Below are 27,537 nucleotides of genomic sequence, written 5' to 3'. Positions count from 1 at the left end.
TTCTAATGCCGTTTAACCCTGCCTTAGTTATGATACATTCTCATTTCAGTACAATGAGCATAATTTCATTACTCACATAAAAATACGTGTACAGCAATGAGTAATACATATTTTTGTAGGAAATTTACCGCTCTTCAGAAAAGGCCTCTTATGTTTTGTTTTTGTGAATCCAACCATTCGAGAGATATTAAAGGTCGAAGTTTGATTTTCTTAAAAAATATTGTGTTTTTTTTTTTGAAATTTTATAACTCTCTAACACACAGACATAAAAGTGGGCGCTATAAGCTTTTGTGTAGGAAATTTTTCGCTCTCCAAGAAAGGTCTCATACACTTTTTTTGTGAATCCAACCATTTAAGTGATATCAAAGCTCAAAATTGATAGATTTAAAAAATCATGTTTTTCGATTAAAATTCTATAACTCTTCATCAAACAGAGATACTTAGGCTTTTAACAGTTTTTTTTCGGAAATTTACTGCTCTACAAAGAAGGACTTCGAGATTTTTTGATAAACTCAACTGTTTAAGAGATATTTAATCCTTTTCCGGTTTGGATTCGAGGAGTTTCGGTGTGAGCTGTGTGGGGATAAAACCAACCACAGTTTTGAGTAAGGCTGTGTGATTATTGGTTCAATCGTATTAGTACATGCATGCTCCCCCTTCTACTATTTTTCCTGCCCCCTCTCTACTGAATAGGCTAGCGCTCTCTCACTTGAAAACAAAGACGTACAATCTGAATTAAGAGTAGGGATTCCAGGTCAACTGGGAAAGGGTTAAGCACTAAGTTGACATAACACTTCCAAAAACCAACTCCAAATTTCGTTCTGATCATAAAAAAAATTCCTTTAATTTCGACTTTAAATATCTTTTAAACGGTTGAATTTATTAAAAAAATCTGAGAAACTTTTTTTGGAGAGCCGTAAATTTCCGACTAAAAATTATTAAAAGCCTAAAAAAGTATCTGTTTGCTGAAGAATTATAGAATTTTAAAAGAAAAATATTATTTTTAAAATCTATTAACTTTGAGCTTCAATATCACTTAAATAGTTAGATTTTCGAAAAAAGTGTAAGTAACCTTTCTTGAAGAGTGGTAAATTTCCTACAGAATATGTATTACTCATTGCTGTACACTTATTTTTAAGCAAGTAATCAAATTATGTTCATTATACTAAAATGGGAATGTACTATTACTTAGGCAGAATTAAGCGGCAATAGAATAAACTTTTTTGGTTTTTTTTTTTAACTTCCCGCTTAGAAAATCGACGATTTTCAAAAATTTCGGGAAGTTATTGTTTTCACTCCGATTTTTGAAAATCGAGTTTTCATCAGATGTCGACGTTTTGAGGTCCTAGGAAGCTATTCTAACTATTTTCAAAATGATGTCCGAGTGTGTGTATGTGTGTGTGTGTGTGTGTGTGTGTGTGTGTGCGCGCGTGTGTGTGTGTATGTAAACTCTTTGTAACTTTTTAACTAATAATCGATTTGGATGGTTGAGGTGGCAATCGAAAGAGCTTGTTGGCCGTCAACTTTCCAGAAAATTTCAGATCATTTGATCGAATAGACTCGAAAATATTTGCGAATTACAAAAAAAAAAAAAATTTTTTTTTTAGTTTTTTATTGATTTCTCAGAAACGACTCATACGATCGACTTCAAAATCTAATCATCTCTAGTACTCAATAAAACGCGTCGATTGCCACCTCAAACATTAAAATCGGATAATTCGTTCGAGAGTTATCGCGGGAGAAAGAAATGGTGAAAAATGTTTTTTTTCTAAATATTTTTGAAACGACTGACGCGATCGATTTTAAATTTTAATCAGCTCTAGAATTCAATGAAACGCGCCGATTGCCGCCTTAGACATCTCAATCGGTTAATTTGTTCGAGAGATATCGCGGGAGAAATAAATGGTGGATAATGGTTTTTTCCAAATATTTTCGAAATGACTGACCCGATTAATTCCAAATTTATTTTTTTAGTATTTTGAAAGTATTTCAAAAACGACTTGATGAATCAATTCAAAAATCTGATCAGTTATAGAACTCAATAAAACATGTCGATTGTCGCCTTGAACGTCTTAATCGGTTTATTCGTCCGAGAGATATCGTTTGAAAAAAAATCGTAAAAAATGTTTTCTTTCGAAAACAAAGGCATACATAAGTATTTTCGAGCTCGAAGAGAAAATGTATCTCCAACAATTTTCTGATCTCAAGGAGCTCGAAATAGGCGGGAAGTTTTGGGGCTGGCCTGCAGGGTCAACCGACAGACCGATTTTTTTTTTATTATTTTTGGATCACAAATAAATTATTTATATTATGGCCAAGTAAAAAAATCTTATTTGGAAAATAACAGACACCCTAATAGATATATTAGAGTGTTTCAAAATAAAAATTTTTTTTTTTTTAAGTCTTATGGTCTTAAAAGTCAGTGTTAGGTATTAAAAAGATCCTCTCAATAAAGCAACTCGAAAGCTCAATCCTGCTAAGAACTCAACGAATATTAAATTTTTCATTTGAATTACATGTAAAAAAAATTTTTTTTTGTTTTTTATCTATAAAAGTATTTAAAAAATTTTTTTCTGAAAATCGAAGTACATGGTCTTGTTGAAAATTAAATTTTTTACGAAAAAGCCTCTAAGTATTTTCTTCGTACAACTAACAGAAAAAATGTTATGAAGCTTGAAACGATAGTAAATTGAAAAACTTGACGTAAAGATAATTTCCGGATTTTATTACGTGTACATGTTTATATGGTGAATCAATATACTATGTATAATCAATAAGGTGTTTTGAAAAGATTTCTGAGATCTTACTTATTTTTCGTATAAAATTAAAAAAGAAAAATATTTCTTTTAAGATTAAAAATTTTTTTTCTCTCTGTATTTTTTAATTAAAAAGAAAGTTCTGTTTTGAAAGTAAGGAAAATTTTTCCCATGTGATTAAAAAAATTGACAGATAACATTAGCTAAGATAAAAAAAACCTAAATTTCTATCAAAAATCTGTTTAATATAATGAAAACATGAGGTTATACTGTTTAATATAGCTTAAAGCTTGTGACGTTACATTGTCGAGGAGATGGAGTTAGAGGTGGAGTAAGTGTGAGTCGGTGTGATAGAGAGAGATAAAGTTAGTACGTGTGTGGAGTTGAGTGTAGGGGATAGTGAGTAGAGAGTATGAAGTACGTGTGTGGTAAAGTAAGTGTGTTGAGAGTATGAATACGTGTACGTTATGTTGTCTGTCTTGGAGTGTCTGTGTGGTTGAGCGTGGTTTAACGAAAGATATCTAGCTGTGTTGCGGATAGTGGCCAAAATACCGTGCCTCTCGACCAGTGATGACGACTAGGCCTATGCCTAGCTCTCAGGGTTGACGTGATGATCGTGGAGGAGCGACTGAGATGTTGCCGCTCCTGCGAGTTGGTACCCGGAGTTAGCTGGGGTACGTTTACGTTTATTTGGGAATGGCAGGCCTCATTTGCGATGCTCGAGGAAGCCAAAGATTCGCTAATTCCGGATATCACGGGGCGTGACACTGGGGGAAGACCCGCGAGTCCACGGCTTGTATGCGGTGGGGGAAGAATGGATGGAAAAGCGAGAACGTGAGAGTGACTGGGAGTAGTAGAGTGTAGAGATGAGTGGAGTAGGAGACGAGAGAAGAGCAGTTGAGAACTGACAATGGTGTCAGAGAGTTGGATTTTGGAATCGCTCGAGTACGAGTCGACCCAGTAGTCGAGTTTGGAGTCTTGGAGCGAGTGTTGTTGAGTCCAAGAGCCCCAAAGGTAGACCTTGACCACACCCTTGGCTGATGTCGTTTGGAGCTTGTGGCTCTGTTTGTTGAGTTTTGGGAGCCGTTTGTCGTGATTTTGCCGTCTTGAGTTACTGCATTATTTATTTTAATTTTATAATTTATCAGGAATTGTGTTAAGTTTTGTGATTCGTCGTCTACGAGAGGTTCCCGATGTCATACCCAGGTATTTATTTGTCTGATAGACCGAGAGTACTTGACCGCGAGCCGCTTGGGCCCTTCACGTCACTCTCACGTCCTCTTTACGATATTTTATGTAGTTTTCTTTTTTTTTATTTTGTTTAATTTAATTTTAAATTAATTGGCTTCTTCCGCGTAAAAGAACCGCGACTCTCTCTCCATAACCTAGCATACTAAGCGGCCCAGGACATGCCGCTACCTCCGTTCATTGCTCTCATTTTCAAAGGATTTAGATATTAGGTTTTAATTTATATGTACGTTTAGACCGATTGCCGATACCGGGGAAATAAAAGTCGGCTGGCGCCTGTCAGGATCTGGAGGAAATGAGAGGAGTGATCGGTGGGTGAAGTGCAACGAAGCCCGATTTGTGAATTTTGAGTTCGAGTCATTGAGTAAATTTATTGAATAAGACTTATGTGTAATTTTGTTAAGCTTGGTCGAGTTATCTAAAAAAAAGATACGTTACAAGCTTCATAACTTTTTTTTCTGTTAGTTTTCCGGAGAAAACCCTCAGGAGCTTCTTTTTAGAGAATTTAATTTCTTACAAAACTGATCTCTTCAATTTTCAAAAAAAAATTTTAAATATTGCCTGTTACCGGTATTTTAAATTTACCTGACCTTTAAATATTAATGTTAAGACTTGATCTTGTTACAACATATATTTTATAGTATAATAAAGAAGTTTTGTCATTAAGCGTTATTGAAATAAAAAAATATAATGGAAAGAATGATTATTCTCAATGAGACATAGTGGCCATAAATTTATCAAAATCAAAGTTCCTAACTTTTCGAATATGTTTGGAATTTCCAGACATATCTAAGTCTCCCAGTTATGTGGTGACTATAATTAGAATATTTTCATAGTTACTCCGTTTTCATACACTGGTCACAAAAATTAAGGGATACAAAAAAAAGTCGAAATTTTGAGTGATTTTCAACATCCTGTAACTCGGTAAAAAATAGTCGTAGAATATAAATAAAAAAAGCAAATTATAGCCTAAAGTTTCTAGTTTTCAGATCTAGACTTAAATTTTTCCGAAAAAATCAATTTTCTTAAAAAAAAAAATTTCTTAATTTTCTCGAATAATTAATTTTTTTTTTAATTTTTTTTTAGTTGAATTTTTTTCTTCTTTATCTTCACAATTGATTTTGTTGACATCAAACTCATTTCGAAGATAATGTTTTTGATAAAAGAAATGAAGCTTGTCGCTGAAAAACAATTTTTGTTATTGAAGAAATGATTGAAAACCAAAGAATCGTTCATTATGCGATTTATGGCAAAATCGGTATATTTAAAGTTCGGAACACTAAGAAAAAAAAATCACAGAGCTTTGCAATTTTCAGAGATTTTTTTAGGACACTTTGAGGTTAAAAAAAACTCGACGGTATCCTTTGTTCATACGTTACATCCAGGTATACCAAAATTTTAGAATATCCATAAATATGCGAATTTTCACCTATTTTTTAATCAACATTATCGCTTGAAAAATTTTTTTTCCATCAAAAACCACTAATTTTGCCTTATAGAGAATGTTTTTCAGTTTTCAAAACCCTAGTTCAATTCTTTGTTCAACCAATATATCCTGAGTTATTAATTGTTAAAGTCAAAATGGACTTTTTTGCTTTGATCATAACTCGGCGCCAAATCGTCGTAGAGATTTTTTAGAGCGGCTAATTAAAGGGCATAAAATTTGCTAAAAGATTCAACTGGTCATATTATCGAAAAAAAAAAAAAAATTATTGAAGCCCATAAACTTTTTTGAAGACGAGCAAAAATTAGGAAAATTTTTTTTGAGTCGGTTTTTTTAGGATTACTCCAGAACCGTACATGCTAGAACAAATTGAAGTTCAGATCTGAAAACTAGAAACTTGAGGGTAAAATTTGCTTATTTTTATTCTACGACCATTTTTTACCGAGTTACAGCATTTTAAAAATCACTCAAAAATTTCGAATTTTTTTTGTATCCCTTAATTTTTATGACCGGTGCATGAAAACGGAGTAACTATGAAAATATTCTAATTATAGTCACCGCATTACTGGAAGACTTAGATATGTCTGAAAATTGCAAACATATTCGAAAAGTCAGGAACTTTGATTTTGATAAATTGATGACCTCTATGTCTCATTGAAAATAATCGTTCTTTCCATTATATTTTTTGATTTCAATAATCCTCAATGACAAAACTTCTTTATTATGCTATAGAAAAAATTTTGTAACAAGATCAAGTCATAACATCAATATTTAAAGGTCGCTCACAACAATACAAAAACTCGATAAATTTATTTTCAAAAATATTGAGTGACCTGTTAATATTAATATTTTGACTTTAAATTTTAGTATGTTTCTTTACGTTCTACTTAGAAATATTTGAGCTAGTGAGAAAGTAAAGATTAAAAAAAAAAAAAAATTGTTTTTCGATGGTTTTATAAACTAGAAAAATTCTTGAGCGACCTTTAAAATATTTTGTATCGAGTTGAAACTATAACAGGAGTCTTCAAATACTTTAAACTTACATTTCATCGTGTAAGCTTCGAAATAAGAAAAAAGTCGAAAAAATATTGCCACCCTAATATATATATATATATATATATATATATATATATATATATATATATATATATATATATATGATTCCGTTCCAACTGAGATTTTTTTTAATGAAACTTTTACGATTTTGAAGTTAAACTTCTTCAATTTTTTTATGCACATTATTCATCTATTTTACCGTAAAAATACCGATCTAAGAGGATTTTACTACAACTTGGAAGTGTCAAGAACGAGAAAGAAATTTCCAATTTTGCGTTCCATGCATCACCGCAATGCTTTTAACTATTGGTGTATTATTTCCGGCGGGAATATTGTAAAAAATTCGACTATGGAAAAAAATTTTCAACTTTATTTTTATTAATTTCAAACTTTGTTTAAAACAATTAGTTATTTAAACAAGTTTAACAAACTTATTTTTTAATTAAATTTTGCTAGTATTTAATTTTATTTAACTTAAAAAAAACTCAACTTTTTTTTTTATAAATAACAACATCACGTAAACATAGGTTTATGCCTTCGGCAGTAGATAGAAATATTTTAATAGTGAACAGAAAAGAATATTTTAATAAATTTGATCAAAAAACAAATTAAAAAATTATGTTCTTAATCGCAGAGTTTTTAAAAATGTTTATTAATAAAAGTAAATATTTACCTCCACATAACTTTTCAAACACAATAACAGCCGGTAACAGTCTGCGCATGAACATGAGAAGTCGGAAAGAGGGGACATACACCAAAGACGGCAACGCCGCAAGGGAAAATCTACTAACGACTCTGGTCGAGTGATGTAAACAGTCCCGCAAATCCGTCACTTTTTTTTTAGAGTTTTTTTTACAGCAACTTTATGTTTTTAAACATGTTAAAAAAAATTCTTAAAATATTCTAAAATGTTTGAAGAACTAAGTCAAATTTTTTCAAACCTTTTTAGTAAAAAATGCAATTGTAATAAAAATAATAGAATCAAGTGCGGCGTCACGCTCATACGTTGACCAGTCTAAGGTTAAATGAAATTTTGCCATTGCATTCGTTTTTGATGATGTTTAATAAAACTTTTTTGTTATTTTCCCAATGCCTCCGATTCTGGCTATTCATTTTTCACATATACATCTTTTGGCTTTTTTTTTTTATTTTATAGAGAACAAGATGAAATTTATGGATGGGATCTTTTCCGATACATTCCACCAAAATCGAAAGCTGGATCTATGGTTGATATGCGTTTGTATGAAGGTTGTCTTCAAATAATCAGAGTTTTAGCTTATATTATTATTTTTATCGTTATTCTTGCAAGTGGCATTATTGCAAAAGGAACCATTCTATTTGCGGTATCACAAATTGGACGGACAGATAAATTACTTTACTGTGAATATAATGAAAACGGTGAGGAAATATTGATATAAGTGTGAGATTAGGATTCAATAATAATTTGAAGAATGCATTAAATTTTCGATGTTTATTTTATAGCAGTAAATAAATCTGCAATGCGAAATCTTTTAGTCAACGTTCCAGATGAAGGGCGCATTACATGGTATTGGTGCATTGTAATTGCATTTTGCATTCCGGAAGTATTCGCTATCATTGAAGCAATCTACTACTGTTTATTTAAAAAAATTAAAATTCCTTCCATGACGGATCTCAGTTTTATATGCTTGACAGATGGAATTCATTCCGCAGCTATAGCAGGACTTTTTTTTCTGATTCTACCGAAGCAAGATTCCGTATTGGCTGTTTCAGTCAGTAGTTTTGTACACCTAACTCCAGCTTTACTAGGTACTAATAATTTTTAAAGACATAATTACTTTAAGGCGGTTAGAATTGATAAGATGCAAAGATTGAATTCAGTTCATGTGTTTTTCCATCTTTAGACCCGTTAGCTAATTATTTTTCAGAATCTCATATGCATTAAAATTTCGATCATTAACAGCTTGACTTGACTTTTGATCATTACTGAATAAGTTAAAGAAATTTAATTTTAGGATAATCTTGTTGGCAAGTATTTACAAATGCATGTTTATGTAAATGATATAAATCAGTGATAAGGACAAAAGCATATTTCTTTTTTGTATAAATCAGATCGAATATCTATTTAAGTTCTTTTAATATAGTATTTGATTTATTGTTAGTAATTGCATTGCATTCCTTAGGTCTTCATAAGTAACAAATTAATTTTGAAGATTGAACAAAAAAAAAATCGGTCTATCGGCAAACCCTACGGGCCAGCCCCAAAACTTTCCAAAAACATTGTTGTGGATAGATTTTCGAGCTCTTCGAGCTCGGAAAAACTTTTGATTGCCATTGTTTTTGATAAAAACCATTTTTAGAATTTCCTTCTACCACGATATCTCGTTAACGAATTAACTGATTTTGATGGTTGCAGCAATTAACGCGTTTTATAAAGTTCTATAACTGATTAGATTTTGAAGTCGATCGTTTGACTCGTTTCTGAGAAATCAATAAAAAACTACAAAAAAAAATCTGTTTTTTCGTAATTCGCAAATATTTTCGAGTCTACTTGATCAAATGATCCGAAATTTTCAGAAAAATTGATGGCCAACAAGCTCTTTCGATTGCCACAGGAACCATTCAAATTGGTTCATGAGTTAAAAAGTTGTAGACTACTCACACACACATACAGACACTCGGACAGCATTCGGAAAATAGTCAGGATAGCTTCCTAGGACCACAAAACGTCAACATCTGATAAAAACTCGATTTTCGAAAATCGGGGTGAAAACAATAACTTCCCGAAATTTTTGAAAATCATCGATTTTCTTAGCGAGAAGTTAAAAATCTAAATACCACCTGACCCTATAGACCAGCCCCAGAAGTTTTTAATTGTTATTTTTTTTGTAACTTGTTAACTACATTACTGATCACCTCCAAAATCTAATCGATTTCAAGTCTTGGTGAGCGCTCTCGATGGCCACCAAGAATATTTAAATTGGTTGATTCGTTCCAAAGGAAGCTTTTGGAGTATTTATTCTTAACTGCGCATTTACTCATTTCGGTAAACTTCTAGATCCAGATGGACATTCATACATGCTTACACGTACACACAAATACACACCCATCTTACATTTAACGTTTACGTCTAATGGTTACGGTTATGGTTACGAGTTAAGAGTTGTACAAGTTTTTCCCTACCGGGACTAAACAAGTTTCTTTTTAAAAAGAAAACAGATAATAATAAATAGCTATATTTCTGAAGCTATTTATCACAGGTACTATTAAAAGATCTATTAATGTATACACTTAGTGGAGTCCAAAAATGTATATATTTCGTGCAGTCCGAGATATCGAGTGGACTCCGAAAATAACAACAGAATATGAATTAAATTTGAGCAAATTACTACGTATCAGGTGTGCAAAGCTTTTAGTAATAAATTAAAAACGTCAAGTAGGAAACGCCTCAATCGAAAGCTTGTTCAGCAGGTATAGGATTTTCAGAATTTAAATGATATGATTCTATTTTATTACAGGTTTGCTAGCTTTTAATAAATCTCGAAAAGATCGAAAACGCAAATTCATAATGATAGTTATATCTGATATGATACTGTTGATAATTCAAATTGGTGGTATAGTTTGCATACTATCAATAAGTGAGATCAACGAGCATACTCGATGGATGTTGCCAGTCATTCTTATAATTTGTTCTCTTCGTTGGTGGCCGAATTATGTAACAGAAAATAGTCGTATAGGTATAATTGAATAACATTGAAAATTGTAATAAAACATTTTACTAATGTTAGACATTTTTAGGATTTATTAGACTGATCTACGGTATCAAAGAGAGATTAGAACTGTGCCGAGGATTCGTACAAGGAATAACAGCGTTATGCCGAATTTCAATTTTTTTCAGTACTTCCATAATAATAATCTATTTAGAAAATATTAAAATCAACACATATTTTAGTTGTTTCCCAGGCAAAATTCAATATAACATTACTCTCAGTCAAGTTGTTACGTCCCAAAGAGAGCTGCTTAAAAATAATACGATCGAAGAGACAGTAGCATTTATCACAGTTGATTCATCAATGCTGTTCATTGTTTTGATTAGCCATGCTTTCGCATCTTTTATTCTGTATTCTACTGGTAAATGTTTTATTTTTATCATTAAAATTAAAACAAAAATACAAATTGTCATCGTATCATCAATTTCATTACTGTTGATCTACTTTTAATTTATTTACTTGCAGGAAAATTCGCCGTAAAAACTTTGATGCAGCGTTTTGGATTTGCACTTCCTATTAGTTTGATATCTACTGCAAATTTCATCTTCATATTATTTCTATGCATTTTACGTGCTAAAAATCCCTGTGCCTTACACGGATTTGTTGCAGATTACTTATTTTTTTTGGAGCCAAAAACTGATATGTTCAGTCACTCATTTCTGCAAGGGAGATGTTTGCTATGGTTTCTTACTTTACTGTCTCAAATCATGACGACCATCCATTTATGGACTACCCATTGTGAAAGATTAGCTACTACCAATCGTATTTTTGTGGTTCCATTTTATGATTCTTTAATTGTTGAACAATCTTTAATGCTCAATCGTCGAAAAGACAATTCTCCTGACTACGATTTGAATAATATGGTATGGCTTGATACTTTTACTTTGAATTTCACTATAATACAACAATTAACTATAATAAGGGTAGTATAATAAAATTCTATGTAATTATTTGAAAGTATATATCATAATATTTGATTTTATAACAATTTGTGACATTATAACATGTCATTGTCTAAGGGACATTAATGTTAGTTAAATAATACTTGGCTTGAAAAGGCAGCAGAGGCAGCTATTCGGTCCGCGGGTGGCTCTGGTGATCACCAGGTTAAGCAGCATCGAGCATGGTTGCTACTTGGTTAGGTGACCGCTTAGTGACGCGTTGATCTTGAACGGAGGTCTCTATATTCTAGGCGTGGACTGAAGATTCAGTGATCGGTAAAACGAAAATTTTATCAATCACTGGAACTTCGTCCGCTTCGAAAACTGTACTGGCAATTGGGTTTCTCTTTGGTTTCCCCTTGCCGTTACACTCTCACATCAAAAGGGAGAGGTATAGCTCATCACGTCATGATGCAGCACAGAAGCACAAGTTGGTCACAGCCGCACGGTAGGCAAAGACGGAAAAAAGGAAATGGGAGGATAGTCTGCTTCCACGTGACTAGGCTGAAGCAGCGAATATGAAAAAAAATACTTGGCTTGAATTAAATATTTACCGCGGAGAAATTTTAGTTAATATGAGTTTACATGTAATTCGATATTAATTCATAAATAGATAGATACAAGTTTATAGACAAAAAGACGTGATGTCCATCTAATTAATTTTATTTTAATTTATGCATAGAATCAAATTCATTTTATTGAGTGTATTATTTATGTAGAATGTATCAATTCGATCATGTGAGTTGAGTAATGCCATTGATTGTTCGTATACATGAACAGCGCACTAGAGGAACATACGATAATCCAGTGATATCAAACGTTAAGCAGCATTGGCGAGAGTCATTAGTTGAGTGGGTGATCCTTTAGGACAATAGCACTTAATCGGTTGACAATCTGCTTTTTTAGCAATTTTTAATATATATTCTTTCGTAAATAAATCTAAAGCATTTTTACAGTGTACCAGGGAAAAATTTATCGGACCTGATTATGCATGATCATGCGTTAATCTCATGCATGATCGTGCCTGAATATTCGTCAGCCATGATCATACTTGAACAAGTATAATCATTTTTGACCATGCATGATCAGGCCTGACCGAGTACAATCCCTAGAATTATTAAAAAAATAAAAATAACAATAATTCAATTTTGAATCAACTTATTTTGTTAGTATTGATGTATAGTTAATATTTACTGACTGAAAAGAACTATTGAAAATTTACCTGTGACGGGTCTTGAACCCGTGACCATCGTGTTATCAAGCACATCCGCTGTCTACTAGGCTGACCTGTCTCGTTCAGTTCACGACGATTCTTAACATCTTTTGAAAACAGGGTTGCAAAAACTTAAATATTATTTGAATTCAATTTTGATTGAGTAATTAGATTTTTTTTACTAATGAATAAAAAGAATTCAAGTTATAAAATACATTATTAATTTTAAAAAATCGATCTATCAGTTCACCCTGCGGGCCAGCCCCAAAACTTCCGCTGTTTTTTAACTCCTTGAGCTCGAAAAAAATGTTGGATCATCCCTAGGTAAAAATTTCGCTTGAATCCGATTGAAGCTCGATTGGATTTTGATTTTATTTTTTGCATGATAACACATGACTTAAACCTTGATCGTGCATGATTCATGCCTGATCCATGCTTGGTCTTGCCTGAATCGAAAATAGCTATTTTATTCACCAGAGTTATTACCAGTTTTAATAATTCAGCCTGTTAAAATTTCAACTTACTGAAAATATTATCTATTTTGTTTGTAACTAGGAAGTTTATGAAGAAGGCAGTAAACATTCTGAAAAAAACACTCAAACCTTGTCTGGAATATTATATAATGATAGAGTAACAAAAATATATGCATGCGCCACGATGTGGCATGAAACTGGAGAAGAAATGATGCAATTCATTGGAAGTATTTTAAGGCTTGACCTTTGTCAATCAGCTATGTCCTTTACCCAAGCCCGCTATAATGTTCAGATCGATGATTATTTCGATCTTGAAAGTAAGTGAAAACTTCAATTTTTACGCCAGAGTTAGTCTAAATAATATCTCTGTTTGAAAAATCTTCTAGAATCTAATAGATTTCATAAATTCTTGTAGAGATTTTATGAGGGTGAATAAGTTATACAAGAATGTTTTGTCAAGTACATCTTATATATAACTATGAAAATCTATTTTATTTTATATACACTGATAGAAGGATTTCTTAGTATTAAAAAAGATTTGTTAATATTTAACAAATTATTTCTTAACGGAGCTTTATTTAAGAAATATTTATTAATATTTAACAAATCATTTCTTAAACATCATTTTTTTGTATTTAATAAATATTTCTTAGCATCTAATAAACGATTTGTTAATATTTAATAAACGATTTCTTTCCATTTAAAAAATGATTTATTAGTATTTAATAAATCACTTTTTAACATTTAATGAATCACTTTTTAATGATTAATAAATGAATATTTTATATTTAATATATTTTTTATTATTTGAACAAATTTTTTTTTTATATTTAAGAAATTATCTATTAACTTATTTATTAAAATTTAATTCATAAAATCACACAGTTCAAGAATATATATCTATATATGTTTTTGCATGCAGCTACACACATTCATTAATATTTGTATTTATAAACAAAAATAACTAAAACAACCATCGTATAAAATTTTCTGTTCTTTTAATTTCAAAATACAATTTCATAGTAATTAACACTATAACTAGAATAAACAAATTAAAATTTCTTATGTTAAACTACGCTGAGAAATAACATAAAATCCGTTTGATAGTACATGTGTTTTTAATGGTTTTATATTTGATTAAAATTGAACTGAATAAAATTAACAAGGCTTCCATATTTTCATAGTTATAATATGGATGACAATTTACAAAATACTTCTGATATAAATATTATTTAAGTATATGAAAGCTTCAGTTGTAGGTTACGTTTAACCAACAATGCAAGCTAGAACGGAGTAAACAATATGACGTCGCAACGACACACACATATAGCTTTTTTAATACTTGTACACCACTACAGGCTCGTGTGTAGCCCTCTACCGACAAATTCGTCTAAGAAATATTTATTAAATATTAACAAGCCTTGTTTGGTGCTAACAAATATTTCTTTTATGTTAATAAGGCTTTGTTAGCATTAAAAATATTTCTTAATAATAAAGAAGTTACTTATTTCATTATAATAAATATTGTTAATAATTACTAAATATTTGTTAAATCCAAAAAAGTCAGTTGAGAAAAATTTAATAAATCAATTTATTACTCCTAAACAAATCCTTCTATCAGTGTAAGCAAGGATTTTTATCATATTTTGTGAATTGACTTTAATCAGCTCTAGAACTCTAGAGTCCATATCAAATACTGCCATAATCAATATAATCGAGCTTTTTCTTGAGAGAAAGTAGTAACACAAATATTTCAAAAATTTTTTTTTTCGGATAATATCAGAATTGTTAAATAACAATTTAATAACAGTCATTTTTAAATTGTCATGTTATGTAATATATATTAGGGTGGCTCATTTGAAACGACTATTTTTTTTTCGCTCCATTGACGAAATATTATTCTAGACTTAAAAAAAAAATTTTCCACCGAATTTGGGCCCTTAATTTTAATTTTAAGTACTCGCTTAATGAATTTGAAATTTTCCCATTTAATTAACACGTAAATTATTATTTTTTTTTTTTTTTCAATTATCTATAACTTCGCGGCATTTCATGATATTGAATCGATAATAGGCAGAAATGACAGAGGAATCTTTCCTCTTTGAAAGTGCTTGTAGTTAATTTGCGTTTTGTAACCGGCCTCATCGGTAAAAAATCTTAAAGCCAATTTTTCTTGAATTTCATGGTTTTTTTTTTATTTTACTTGCAAACTAATAACTTTAGAACAAAATTGTACAAAACTTTTTTTGTAGGGAATTTGATTTCTTACAAAAAAATGCATTTGCGCCAATATCGTAGAACCAGTAGTTTTCGAGATAAATCCAATTATATATCGCAAAATTTTTAAAATCGCTGTTTTATCCGAGATTTTAGTTCTTTTTTTATAAAATTATGGCCGAAGAAACATATAATATATAATGGTAAATATATTGTCAAAAAAATGTCATGTCATATGAAGCTGTCTCCTATTACACTTAATTGGCAGCTGGCAATCGGCCAAGTATGCAAATAAATTAAAAAAAAAATTTTTTTTTTTATTATTATCTTAGTAGAGTTCATGATCATTAATGTTTAAATAATTTAAGTGAAGTAAATGATGTTGACAAATCTCGATGAAAAATTCTTCTGAGCTCTGGGCGCGAACAGCCGTCCTTCTGATTGCGAGGTCTGAACGATAGCTACTGGACGGACCTATTAATGTTGAACGGATATTTTTAATTGACCTACTTATTCATTCCACTACAACCACTTGATTTTATAAAATATAATAAGCAGTTTAATTAATATTTTCGATTATTTAGAAAAAAAAAAAAAAATAAAAAATAATTTCGTACTATTTTATTATAATTACATAATTTTTTAAAAATTATTATCTTGCTCAACCACCATTATCGAAAATTACATTTATTATAACAATGAATATATTATTTTTTTATTAAATTAATTATTATAAAGTTATAAAATTGGGGTTATTGATTGCAAATAATAACGAACTAAAAAATATTTTAATTGTTAGTTGTAAATAACGGAGGGCAGTTGGTGCCCAGAGCTCAGCAGAATTTTTCATCGAGATTTGTCAACATCATCTACCTTACTTAAATAATCTAAACGTTAATGATCATGAACTTTACTAGGATAATAATAGAAAAAAAATTCATTTAATAAAATTTATTTGCATACTTGGCCGATTGCCGGCTGCCATTAATTGACCGATAGTCGAGCGCCATTAATGGACAAGGGTTGTCATTTATATATTCAGCTGTTCATGGACCATTAAAAGTTTTCAACGACTGGCCGCTAATTATCATACTTCACTCGGCGATGGGCCATCCAAGGGCCGGTTTTCAAACTTTGTATGGGTAAGAAAAGATTGAATTAAGTATAATAGGAGACAGTTTCATATAACATGACATTTTTTTGATGATGTATTTACCATTATACATTATATATTTCTTCGGCCATAATTTTATAAAAAAAGAACTAAAATCTCGGATAAAACAGCGATTTTAAAAATTTTGCAATATATAATTGGATTTATCTCGAAAACTACTGGTTCTACTATTTTGGCGCAAATGCATTTTTTTGTAGGAAATCAAATTCCCTACAAAAAAAGTTTTGTACAATTTTGTTCTAAAGTTATTAGCTTGCTAGTAAAATAAAAAAAAAACCATGAAATTCAAGAAAAATTGGCTTTAAGATTTTTTACCGATGAGGCCGGTTACAAAACGCAAATTAACTACAAGCACTTTCAAAGAGGAAAGATTCCTCTGTCATTTCTGCCTATTATCGATTCAATATCATGAAATGCCGCGAAGTTATAGATAATTGAAAAAAAAAAAAAATAATAATAATTTACGTGTTAATTAAATGGGAAAATTTCAAATTCATTAAGCGAGTACTTAAAATTAAAATTAAGGGCCCAAATTCGGTGGAAAATTTTTTTTTTAAGTCTAGAATAATATTTCGTCAATGGAGCGAAAAAAAAAATAGTCGCTTCAAATGAACCACCCTAATATATATGTATATATTTATATTAGGGTGACCCAACAAAACCAACAATTTTTTTTTTCAAGTCTCTTGGAAATTTGTTGAGATAAGATGTTTTCAGAAACCCCTCCAAAAATCAGTTCGATAAAACATTTTAAGAAGTCACTCACAAATTTTGAAAATCTCAAAAATGATCGAAATTTGAATTTTTTTGTTTCAATTGCACAACTCATTTGCGAAGCAATGAGATGTGTTCAACTAACGGTTTCTCGATCCGAGCTGATTCACTCACGTAGACAACATTTTACACTCGTTCAAATATACTGAACAAGATTCAAATTCATACCATTTGGAAGATAATTTATGAAGGAAAAAAACAAATACAATTCCAAGTCCCTTTTTTTGAAAATAATTATTAAAAAAACAAAAAAAATGTAAACGAATCCTGTAACGTCCGTCAGTATGTACGGATGTTGGTAAACACATTAACTAAAAAAATACACAACCGATTGATCTTTTTTCTTTTTATTACACTTGAATTTTTGAACAGAAAAACCCTTATGAAAACCACTATTCAAAACTTTTTGGTTTCATCATAGTTAATATAAATCAAAAACTGACAATTCGTGAAAAAATATAGCGGCCATATTTTTGTTTTTTATTATTATTATTATTATTATCTAGCATATCGGAGCGCCATCTATCGGTCGACTGCCTTTTTAAATTATTTTTATACTCTAATTTCCTTCGAAAATCGAATTTCTAAGGGATCTTGATGTTTTGAGGTTCTAGGAAGCTATCCTGACTAATTTCACGATGATGTCCGAGTGTATGTATGTATTTATTGAGACAAATCGCTTTTCCTCTTTGCGATTTTAACCAGCAGCCACCAGGACTCGCGGGTTGAACCCTGGCAGGCTGACCTCTAATAAATTTTTGATTCACTTGGACAGAGCAGTGGGCTGGGGTTCTTGCAAAACAAAGACCCGCACTAATTCAAACACGGCAACGTATGTAAAATTTACCAACTTACCTCACGGCTTATTATTTATCAATAGATTTCTTATGATAAATAGATTTATCAATTCTTACTTAATTAATAATATTCTTAATAGACGATTTAATAATTCTTACCAGTAAAATAGAAAAATAAATAATATGATTGAGAGATAGAGTGAGAGGAATTAATTAGAAAGATGCAAGTTTTATTGCCAATTATAATAAAATTCAGTTACTTACAATAAATGCTTCACAATTAACAATATATAAAATATCTTCGTAGATGTCGGATACAATATTCCTCCACGTGGAATGGCGCAGTTTTACACAGAATTTATTATTTAATATCGCGAGTGGATCGCCGGTAACGTACAATATTGATAACTGTATTCAAAACTTGATTTAGAATAATTATAACAATTTGTAAGAAGTAATGAAATAATATTGTAAGTAAAATTGCCAGAGTAATAGTAGAAATAGCAATATAATTAATATAAAATAAGTATCGCAAATCGACAAACAAAATAAGTCTAAGCACTAAGGGATCCAGAATCGAAGTGATTGACCGATAATTGAGGGTCTGGGACTCGCCTCTGAACTCTGTCCCCATTTCACCCCTACGGACATGCGTCGACGTGAAAATTAAGTCATGTGACCATGGCACTATGACGTAGTAAATTTGGGCGGCAACGAGACGGAAAAAATCGGGAACCGCAAGGCTGAGGACGACGAAGACAATTCACGTTGTCTCAGTATGAACGTACGTACGTACGTATGTAAATATTTATAACTTTGGAACGGATGAACCGATTTTGATTATCGAGGTGTCATTCGACGCGGCTTGCGAATATCTTAAAGTTAGAAAAAAAATAAAATTTGATCGGTCCGGCTTATTCGGAGATATTCCAAAAATAAACTTTTTTCAAAAATAATGTTTTTGGATAACTTTTTATATTCTCTGAAGCTTCATAAACCACGTCGAATGGCAGCTCAAACATAAAAATCAGTCAATTGTTTTAAGAAACAGTTGTCGAAAGAATTAAAGAAAAAAAAAAAATTTTTAGTATTTTGAAAATTTCTCAAAGACGACTCGATAAATCAATTTTAAAATCCGATCAGTTGTAGAACTCGATAAAACACGTCGATTGCCACCTTAAATATCTCAATCGGTTTATTCGTTCGAGAGATATTGTTCGAGAAAAAATGGTAACAAACGTTTTTTTTCGAAAACAAAAGCATACAAAAGTATTTTCAAGATTGAAGAGCTCGAAAATGTATTTACAACAATTTTTCGAGCTCAAGTAGCTCGAAAGCAGCGGGAAGTTATGGGGCTGGCCCGCAGGGTCAACCGACAGACCGATTTTTTTTTATTTTTCAATGTATTTTTTTTAAACCAATACAAAAAAATTTTTTTTAATCTGCAATTAAAAGTAAGAAAAGCATTCTTTCTTTTTCTTTTCGTTTAAGTGTAATAACTGAAAAAAATAAGACCTGAAAACTGATAATTCATAAAAAATTAAGCTGCCTTTTTTGGCATAACTATTTTTTTGCTTTATATTTTATTTATTATTTTTTTTATTATTATTATTATTATATATATATTGGGCATTCCACACCAAATCGGACGGATTTAAGAATTTTAATTTTTAATTTCCGTCATTTTTTTATATTTTTTAGTACTCATCAAAAAACTCATCCTCCTCAAGTTTAAGACTTTTTTGATCATTGGTTTAAAAGATATGAAATTTTCAAAAAATCCGATCATTTCATGGTTTTTTTGTTATAACTTTTTGAAACTTTGTTAATAAAAATTTGTTAAATAAAAAAACTCAGAGAATAAACAAGTTTTGTTTTTCCATGTTTTTTCAGAAAAATAATACAAATAATGTTTTGGAAAAATTTTTCCGCGTTATTTTTGAGTTTTAAAACTTTAAAGTCGTGTTCGGAAAAACATACATATTTTGATTTTCCTGAAAATTTTTGTCAACAAACTACTGTATATTCCACAATTTTTCAGGTGGTTGCGGTCGTGGGATCTCCATGGCTACTATTTTTTTTCGATTATAGAAAATTGAAAAAAATTTTTTTCTGCTATAAATTATTGTCCGTGCCGATTTTTGACACTGTGCTCTTGTTTTTCTTATATATTAAAAATTGATTTCGATATTTTTTTATTCTTAGTGGGGATTTAAAATCAGTAAGCAAAAGTAAGTGCTATTTATGAGCAGTTATAATAAATGTTTTGATTTATTGAGAAGCAACTATTTCGAAGCAAAGGAAACATTAGATTTGCTCTATAATTCAGCTAAGACCATTACAGGAGTTATAAAATATCATATAATTATTCGATAAAGCGACGGAGCTATATCAACTAAGGAGTACTCTAGTTCATAAAACAATTGTTAATGTAAGATTATACTACGAGCCTCGTTTTCGAGATTCATAATAATAATAGTATATTTATTACCAGGTAGTTACCTCGATTGTCACTAGAGTGCACAACTTGTTTAGAGTAATCCAAAACAAATTAGGCCCTCTTACCTCGAACTCCCCCTATGTCTCTCATATCTCTTTGTTGTGCACTAGACTGAACATCAAGTTAACATTCAAAGTAATTTTTTACGGCTAATAAAATAATAATTAAGTTATTTTAATAATAATTAACTCAATAACAAGTGGACTAAAATGTCAAAGAGGAAAAACAAAGGTTTGATTGAAGCTTTAGCAGGATAGAGTCGCCGCTTAAAGAGCGAGAGAACGCCGAGAAACAGGATGATAAGGACGGGTCAGAGTATGAGAGTGAAGGAGAGATTCGTGACGGGAATCAAAACTCTTTATCGAAAATAGTGGAGTTATTAAAGAACGATGATGGATCTGATTCGGAAAAAGGTAACTGGCTTACGATATTTCGTTAATGAGTGTAAACAAAAAAAAAAAAGATGGCGGAACTTGGTTCGCGCTTACACGGAAGGTAAGACGGCCACTAGATACGCCATGGATGCATACGGCACTCACATGTTACGTTTACACCTTGACATGCAGTACGTGCCAAGACAGAAAGCTGTAGCGTCTGCAGGAGCGGCAGAACTGATCAGTAATTAGGTCTTTGTCAAATATGAGCAATAATTATTGGTAAATAATTAATAATGATTATTAATTCTATGCGCTTGTGTTCAACAACAAGATATAGAAAGTTAGTCATGGTAGACTGAGGAGTCACTGACTAGTGGTGTTATACCGAACTAGTGTCACAGTTGTTATTTTTCTGGTTGTAGATAAGAACGAGAATGTAGACCTGGAGGGGGAGGAAACTGGAAAATTGTCTGCCAGAAGAGTTGAAAAACATCTTGGGCGAGGACCCATCGGAGGCAAAAGGTTCTTTTGAGGCAGAGGAGAAAGAGAAACTATTGACAAAATACGTGAGGTCAGAGGGTTTCGAAGCCCCAAAAATGAACCTGGCGATAGAATCAAAATTATCAGCCAGTGCTAACAAATAAGATTTGTTCAGAATGGAAACACAAAACGCTATTGGGTCAGCACTGATGGCGGTAGGCTCGGTGACTTCGACTCTGTTAACAGAAACTGAGGGCATAGATGTTGAGGATACATTTGAAAAATTGTTTGAGGCTTCAAATATTCTGGTGGACGTTTTCCATCGGCAGTCAATATCTAGGAAGGCAACAATAATACCCACCTTCGAAAAAGCGAGGAAAGAAATTCTAGAAAAAGTGACAACAGATGAGTTTTTGTTTGGTAAGGATCTGGTTGATAATATTAAGACGATAAAGGCAGTGGAGAAGATGGTGTCCGCTCCCAAGACAGTGACTAGAAGTGGAAGCAATCAGAATAAGAATTTAAACTCGTTTCGCCCGTGGGACGCAGGCCCGGTCCCATTCAACAGGGCAGCTGGGGCCAGTTCCGTCTACGCCTTCCGTTTCGCCAGAATCAGAAGGTGCCCTTCAGACAAAGCCAACAAGGTGCGAGGAACACGGGTCGTCCGGTGAGAAATCTCAAGTCCAAGACCCAATAACTCCAGTAAGTAAAATCGCGGGGTGTTTCAGCTGTTTTTATGAATCTTGAGAAAAGATGACGGAAAACGAATTTGTATAGGGTTGCATAAAAGGGTATAAAATACCGTTTAATAGACAGGTGGTTCAGGTGGAAGAGCCCAGGGTAACAATTGAAGATAATGAGAGCCATAAATTTGAGCTGGCAGTCCAGAAACTACTCGATAAGGGCGCGATTGAAGAATGCAGCTGGGAGCAAGGGCAATTCTTATCATCATATTTTTTAATTCCGAAGAAAGATGGGTCCGACCGATTTATTTTAAACCTTAAACTTCTGAATGAGTTTATAACTCCATCTCATTTTAAGATGGAATATTTAAGAACGGCTAGGGGACTGATTTTTCAGGATTACTACCTAGCAAACTTAGATATGAAGGATGCATACTATCTATTGTTAGTACATCCGTCGAGCAGAACATTTTTGAGATTTAGGTTTCGAGAAAAAATTTATCGGTTTAGATATTTGGTATTCGGTCTTTGCACTTGCCCTTACGTTTTCACTAAAGTACTAAAGCCGGTAATGAAATGTTTGCGGGCTAGAGGCTTTAAGTCAGTAGTCTACCTGGATGACATTCTATGTGTTGAGGATTCGAAAGACAAATATTTAAAAAATGTTGAGGCCACGGTGGGCCTTCTAGAGACGTTGGGATTCTTGATAAACAAAAAGAAAAGTAATTTACGTCCGGAAAAGAGATGCAGTTTTCAGGGTTTTACGATAGACAGCTAATCTGCTGGTGAAGTTGACGAACGACAAGAACGTTCATCTGAGCAAACTATTGAGGGATTTTATGCAAAAACAGGTACATTCAATTAGAGAACTGTCTGAGCTAAATGGGAAGCTAGTTGCCGCATGTCCGGACATTGACTACGGTTGGCTGTATTTAAGGCCGCTTGAGAGGTTCAAAAATATTTGTCTGGAGGAAAATAATTTTGATTATGAGTCAGTGGTGATTATCCCAGACTATCTATTACCAGATTTACTCTGGTGGGAGGAAAAAGTAAGATTAGGCAGTAGTAGAATCAGAAGGGTTGACTTCAGTAAAGTAATTTTTATGGATGCTTCAAACTCTGGTTGCGGTGCAACGGATAGACAAAGTAGTATTCATGGGTTCTGGGATGAGAACCACGCAAGGTGGCACATCAATTTTAAATAGTTATTCGTAGTCAAACTAGCTCTGGAAGCTTTGGCGTCAAATATAAAGGGAAAGCAAATATTATTGAGGATAGACAACACAACCGCGATAGAGTATGTTAATAAGATGGGCGGCACGAGACATCCAGAGTTTACGGAGTTGACACGGGAGATTTGGCAATGGGCGGAGGCGAGAAATAATTCCTTGTTTGCTTCCTACATGCCTTCTGAAGAAAACGTGGAAGCTAATGGTTTGTCAAGCAACGCGAGGGGAGTTGAAGGAACTGTTCATATCTACTAAAAAACCCTTTAAAGACATCTCGAGTCAGACCATTAGTAGATAGATAAAGATGGTTTTGACCAAGAGCGGAGTAGACACCACGGTGTTCTCAGGGCTCTGAGACCAATTTAATATAGTGGAAACCTAAAACATGCAAACCTTCTCAATAAGACAATTTATAGATAAATTGAGAAAAATATAGATAGCCCGAACTGGGAATCGAACCCAGACCATGTCGGTATCGCGCCGAGTGCTCTACCAGTTGAGCTATCCGGCACTATACTATATTCCGTTCAATTTGATCTATAACTTATTGAGCCACACCGTCCATCGTACGGTATTAACACCAATTTAATATAGTGGAAACCTAAAACAAGTACACAGTGTCAAAAATCGGTACGGACAATAATTTATAGCAGAAAAAAAAATTTTTCAATTTTCAATAATCGAAAAAAAATAGTAGCCATGGAGATCCCACGATCGCAACCACCTGAAAAGTTGTGGAATATACAGTAGTTTGTTGACAAAAATTTTCAGGAAAATCAAAATATGTATGTTTTTCCGAACACGACTTTAAAGTTTTAAAACTCAAAAATAACGCGGAAAAATTTTTCCAAAACATTATTTGTATTATTTTTCTGAAAAAACATGGAAAAACAAAACTTGTTTATTCTCTGAGTTTTTTTATATAACAAATTTTTATTAACAAAGTTTCAAAAAGTTATAACAAAAAAACCATGAAATGATCGGATTTTTTGAAAATTTCATATCTTTTAAACCAATGATCAAAAAAGTCTCAAAATTGAGGAGGATGAGTTTTTTGATGAGTACTGAAAAATATAAAAAAATGACGGAAATTGAAAATTAAAATTCTTAAAACCGTCCGATTTGGATGAGGCTGAAACTGGAATCTCGACTTAGCATCTAGTAGATTTGGAGAGTCATAATCAGACTGAAATGGACCGCAATGTTAGCGACTGGCACAAAATTTGTCACGATATTATAATAACGATTAGATATCACTCCAAATATTTGAAGTTACAAAAAGTTCGGGCAATAATAATCTCATTTGTTTATACGAATAAGCAAAATACATTAGTGACAGTCACCATTGATTAAACAATGACTAAACAAATGCAACTGTTTCTATTGAAATAAAATGGACGATAGCAGAAAAAAAAATATTTGAGGGCGTGAAAAATTCATTTAACAGCAATAGAGTACGACAGTACAGAGCAATACTCAGAGCCGCTATTGTTTAAACATTTAATTAACAAATAGATATGTCTCTATTGGAATAAATTGGAAGGACGCGGAAAATGAAATAATGAACGGCCTGGAGTTTTCATTTGATAGTAGTAGAGTAGGAAAATAGACAGTAAAAGTCAGGGCCACTATTGTTTAAACATTTAGTTAACAAATACATATATTCCCATTAGAATAAATTGGAAGGACGCCGAAAATGAAATAATTAAAGGCCTGGAAATTTCATTTGATGGTACTAGAGTAGGAAAATAGAAAGTAAAAGTCAGGGCCACCATTGTTTAAACATTTAGTTAACAAATACATATATTCCCATTGGAATACATTGGAAGGACACGGAAAATAAAATAATGAAGGGTGTTCAGTCACGAGCTTGGCTAATTTGAATCAAGCTTCGTGCATTTCCGCTAAGTCCGGGAGTTGCCGAACTCACTACTGACTGAAGGTCAGAATAGTGCCGGGTCACTCGCTATTTGGGCCCGATACATACAATTTCTAATTCAGGACCGTGTCAAGACGCCTTGAGAACCCGCTACAAGGTGGCCAATCACGTAATTCGTTTTATATTGGTCAGCCAATGAGAGAGTTCGCTATCAACTGCTACCTGTTGGCGCGCTTTTAAGCCAATGGGAAAATTCGTTATATGCTGCAAGGCTGCCACGTCGACACCAAGCTTCTCGACGACTCAACGACGCTACCATCTAGAATTCTACAACGTGCTTTGCTACTTGTTACCTCGTGCTCTGGAAACCGCTTCGATTATTAATTCTTGTGTGATATTACATCAACCCGCTACGCTAATTTCTCTCTTTATTTAGTCAGTATACTAAGGCTGCTATTTACTGAGAGTAAATTAATTACTTGTGATTTATAATTATATTATAAATAATTGCTGCTTAGATAATCGCTCTGACCACGTGTCAATTATATACGTGAATCTTATCACTAAAATTGCATTCGCTATCGCGTGTCTGTTTTGTCGCTTTCGCTATGAATCATAATTTCTTACAATTTAAGGTGTAAATCAGTGTAAATAAATCTCTCATTTATTTATTGATAAAAACTGTATAATTTTTAATTATTTAATTTCTTACGCCTAAACTAGATCTATTTTAGTTTATTCGCTCACTTTACAAAGGGCCTGGAGTTTTCATTTGATAGTAGTAGAGTAGGAAAATAGACAGTAAAAGTCAGGGCTACCATTGTTCAAACATTGAGTTAACAAATACATATATTCCCATTGGAATAAATTGGAAGGACGCGGAAAATGAAATAATTAAAGGCCTAGAAATTTTATTTGATGGTACTAGAGTAGGAAAATAGACAGTAAAAGTCAGGGCCACTATTGCTTAAACATTTAGTTAACAAATACATATATTTGTATTGAAATTTATTGGAAGGACGCTGAAAATTCAGTAATTGAGAGCCTGGAATTTTTACTAGGAATATTTTTAATCGTATGTCACATGTTAATGGTTGGGTCTGAATTTTTCGTCCGTAATTATTTATTCAATATACTTACGACTATGTTTTTAAATTCTTTCGGTAGACCTTAAAAGGACATAAATTATATCACTACAACCTGATTTTTTAGTCACATTTGTTTTATTTTATATCAAATTTTTTTTCGAGTTTTGTGCACTTTTGGTACAAGTATTAGTTCTTTCATTGACGCACAATATTCTACAGTCGATTGGGACCCCAACGGAGGCTGTCTTGACTTATTCAACTTTGAATAATCTACATATTTCTTCTGGATATTTCCGTTTTTTTTTGCGCACTAAAAATGGCGTCTCGGTTTTTAGCTATCTCATTATTTTTTTTTTCTGGTGGTTTTTGGCCATTTATTATTTCCGCAATTCCCTTCTTAACTTGTGGCATGTCATTTTCCTCAAATGTGCAGTATTCACTGCTCGCTACGATTGAAGCCCACGAGAGCATGTGTTGTACTTGATGGTTCTCTGTACAACGAGTCGAGGTGAATTATGCATTTGTGGGTAAAGTTCATTATTAATAATGTCCAGTGGTTGTCTGCCCCTACTGGTATCACCCAAACTGGATACTGACAAATTTTTGAATTTTTAGCCCATTTACTAAATCCTGGTGATTCAACGCCGTTATTAATTATTGAGACTGGAATGAATGTTTCGAAAAACATACACTTAAATTTTCTACTGTCTGCGACTTCCTGCAGTATGTGGATGTAGGTGTTCACCACGTTGTCATCGATCTCAGAATTTTTCTGTAAAGTTACCAAAGATTCTGGCCCTAAAATAATTCCATATAAACAGATAGTTCTGGTAAAGAAATTGTCAGGATATTTATTTTCCGTTTTTAAATTGTAAATATCAATATCGTTTTTAATTTTCTTTTCTTCTTTGACAGCTTTAAATTTTTGAACAATATTTTCATCTCCTTTTTCTTGCTCCTTTGATTCACTGAATGAATCTATTTCCGGGTTAGATTCATCGGTTCTAACTAGTTTCATTGCTGTTCCTACTGCAGAATGTTCCAAATTTAGCAATTTTTCGGCCCGCGCTCTTTTTTCTTTAATTCTCGCTTCTTTAGCTTCATTCGTATCTTTCAGTTTCACGAAATAAACATTTCTCCCAGATTTGTTCCAGCTTTCGCTAGCCAAATCCCAGGGCACATTTTTTCGTTTTTTTGCCAGCTTTTCTATAGCTTCTCCGTCATTCATGGACTCCTGTTTTATAGTTTTTTTCAACCGATTCTTTCTTTAACGGTCCGTCACGAGAGAATATTTCCGTTTTAATAACGATTTTTCACTTTCATCGGCTAAGGTTCCAATTAGCCGACAAATAGCAATGTTCGTTTTTTCTTCAAGGATTGTGTGTTTTAAGTGTTTAAACCACACCTCAACTGGTGCATTGGAGTCTCTCTGGATGCCAAAAGCTTCGGATATTATAAC

At 32.3% G+C, this 27,537-nt stretch overlaps 1 protein-coding gene across 4 annotated transcripts in view; it reads left to right on the top strand.

The window, feature by feature from the left end:
• LOC103571650 (chitin synthase chs-2) overlaps window positions 1–27,537 on the top strand; it is a 52,051-nt gene that overhangs the window by 539 nt on the left and 23,975 nt on the right. For 2 of the 4 annotated variants that reach the window (XR_008403528.1, XM_053738290.1), the window contains exons 2-7: window positions 7,661–7,902; window positions 7,987–8,292; window positions 10,002–10,220; window positions 10,282–10,614; window positions 10,719–11,116; window positions 12,963–13,197. Coding sequence is in view for 3 of the 4 variants with exons in the window: in XM_053738290.1 (XP_053594265.1) it covers window positions 7,661–7,902; window positions 7,987–8,292; window positions 10,002–10,220; window positions 10,282–10,614; window positions 10,719–11,116; window positions 12,963–13,197 (1,733 nt within the window). In the remaining variant the exon portion in view is untranslated. The remainder of the gene's footprint in view (window positions 1–7,660; window positions 7,903–7,986; window positions 8,293–10,001; window positions 10,221–10,281; window positions 10,615–10,718; window positions 11,117–12,962; window positions 13,198–27,537) is intronic. The other 2 variants (XM_053738291.1, XM_053738292.1) reach the window with 2 other exon arrangements.

This window comes from Microplitis demolitor, chromosome 4 (genome assembly GCF_026212275.2).
Source record: "Microplitis demolitor isolate Queensland-Clemson2020A chromosome 4, iyMicDemo2.1a, whole genome shotgun sequence".
In the NCBI taxonomy this organism is placed as follows: Eukaryota; Metazoa; Arthropoda; class Insecta; order Hymenoptera; family Braconidae; genus Microplitis; species Microplitis demolitor.
Note: the sequence above shows the minus strand (reverse complement) of the source record. Positions and strands in the feature narration are given on the sequence as shown.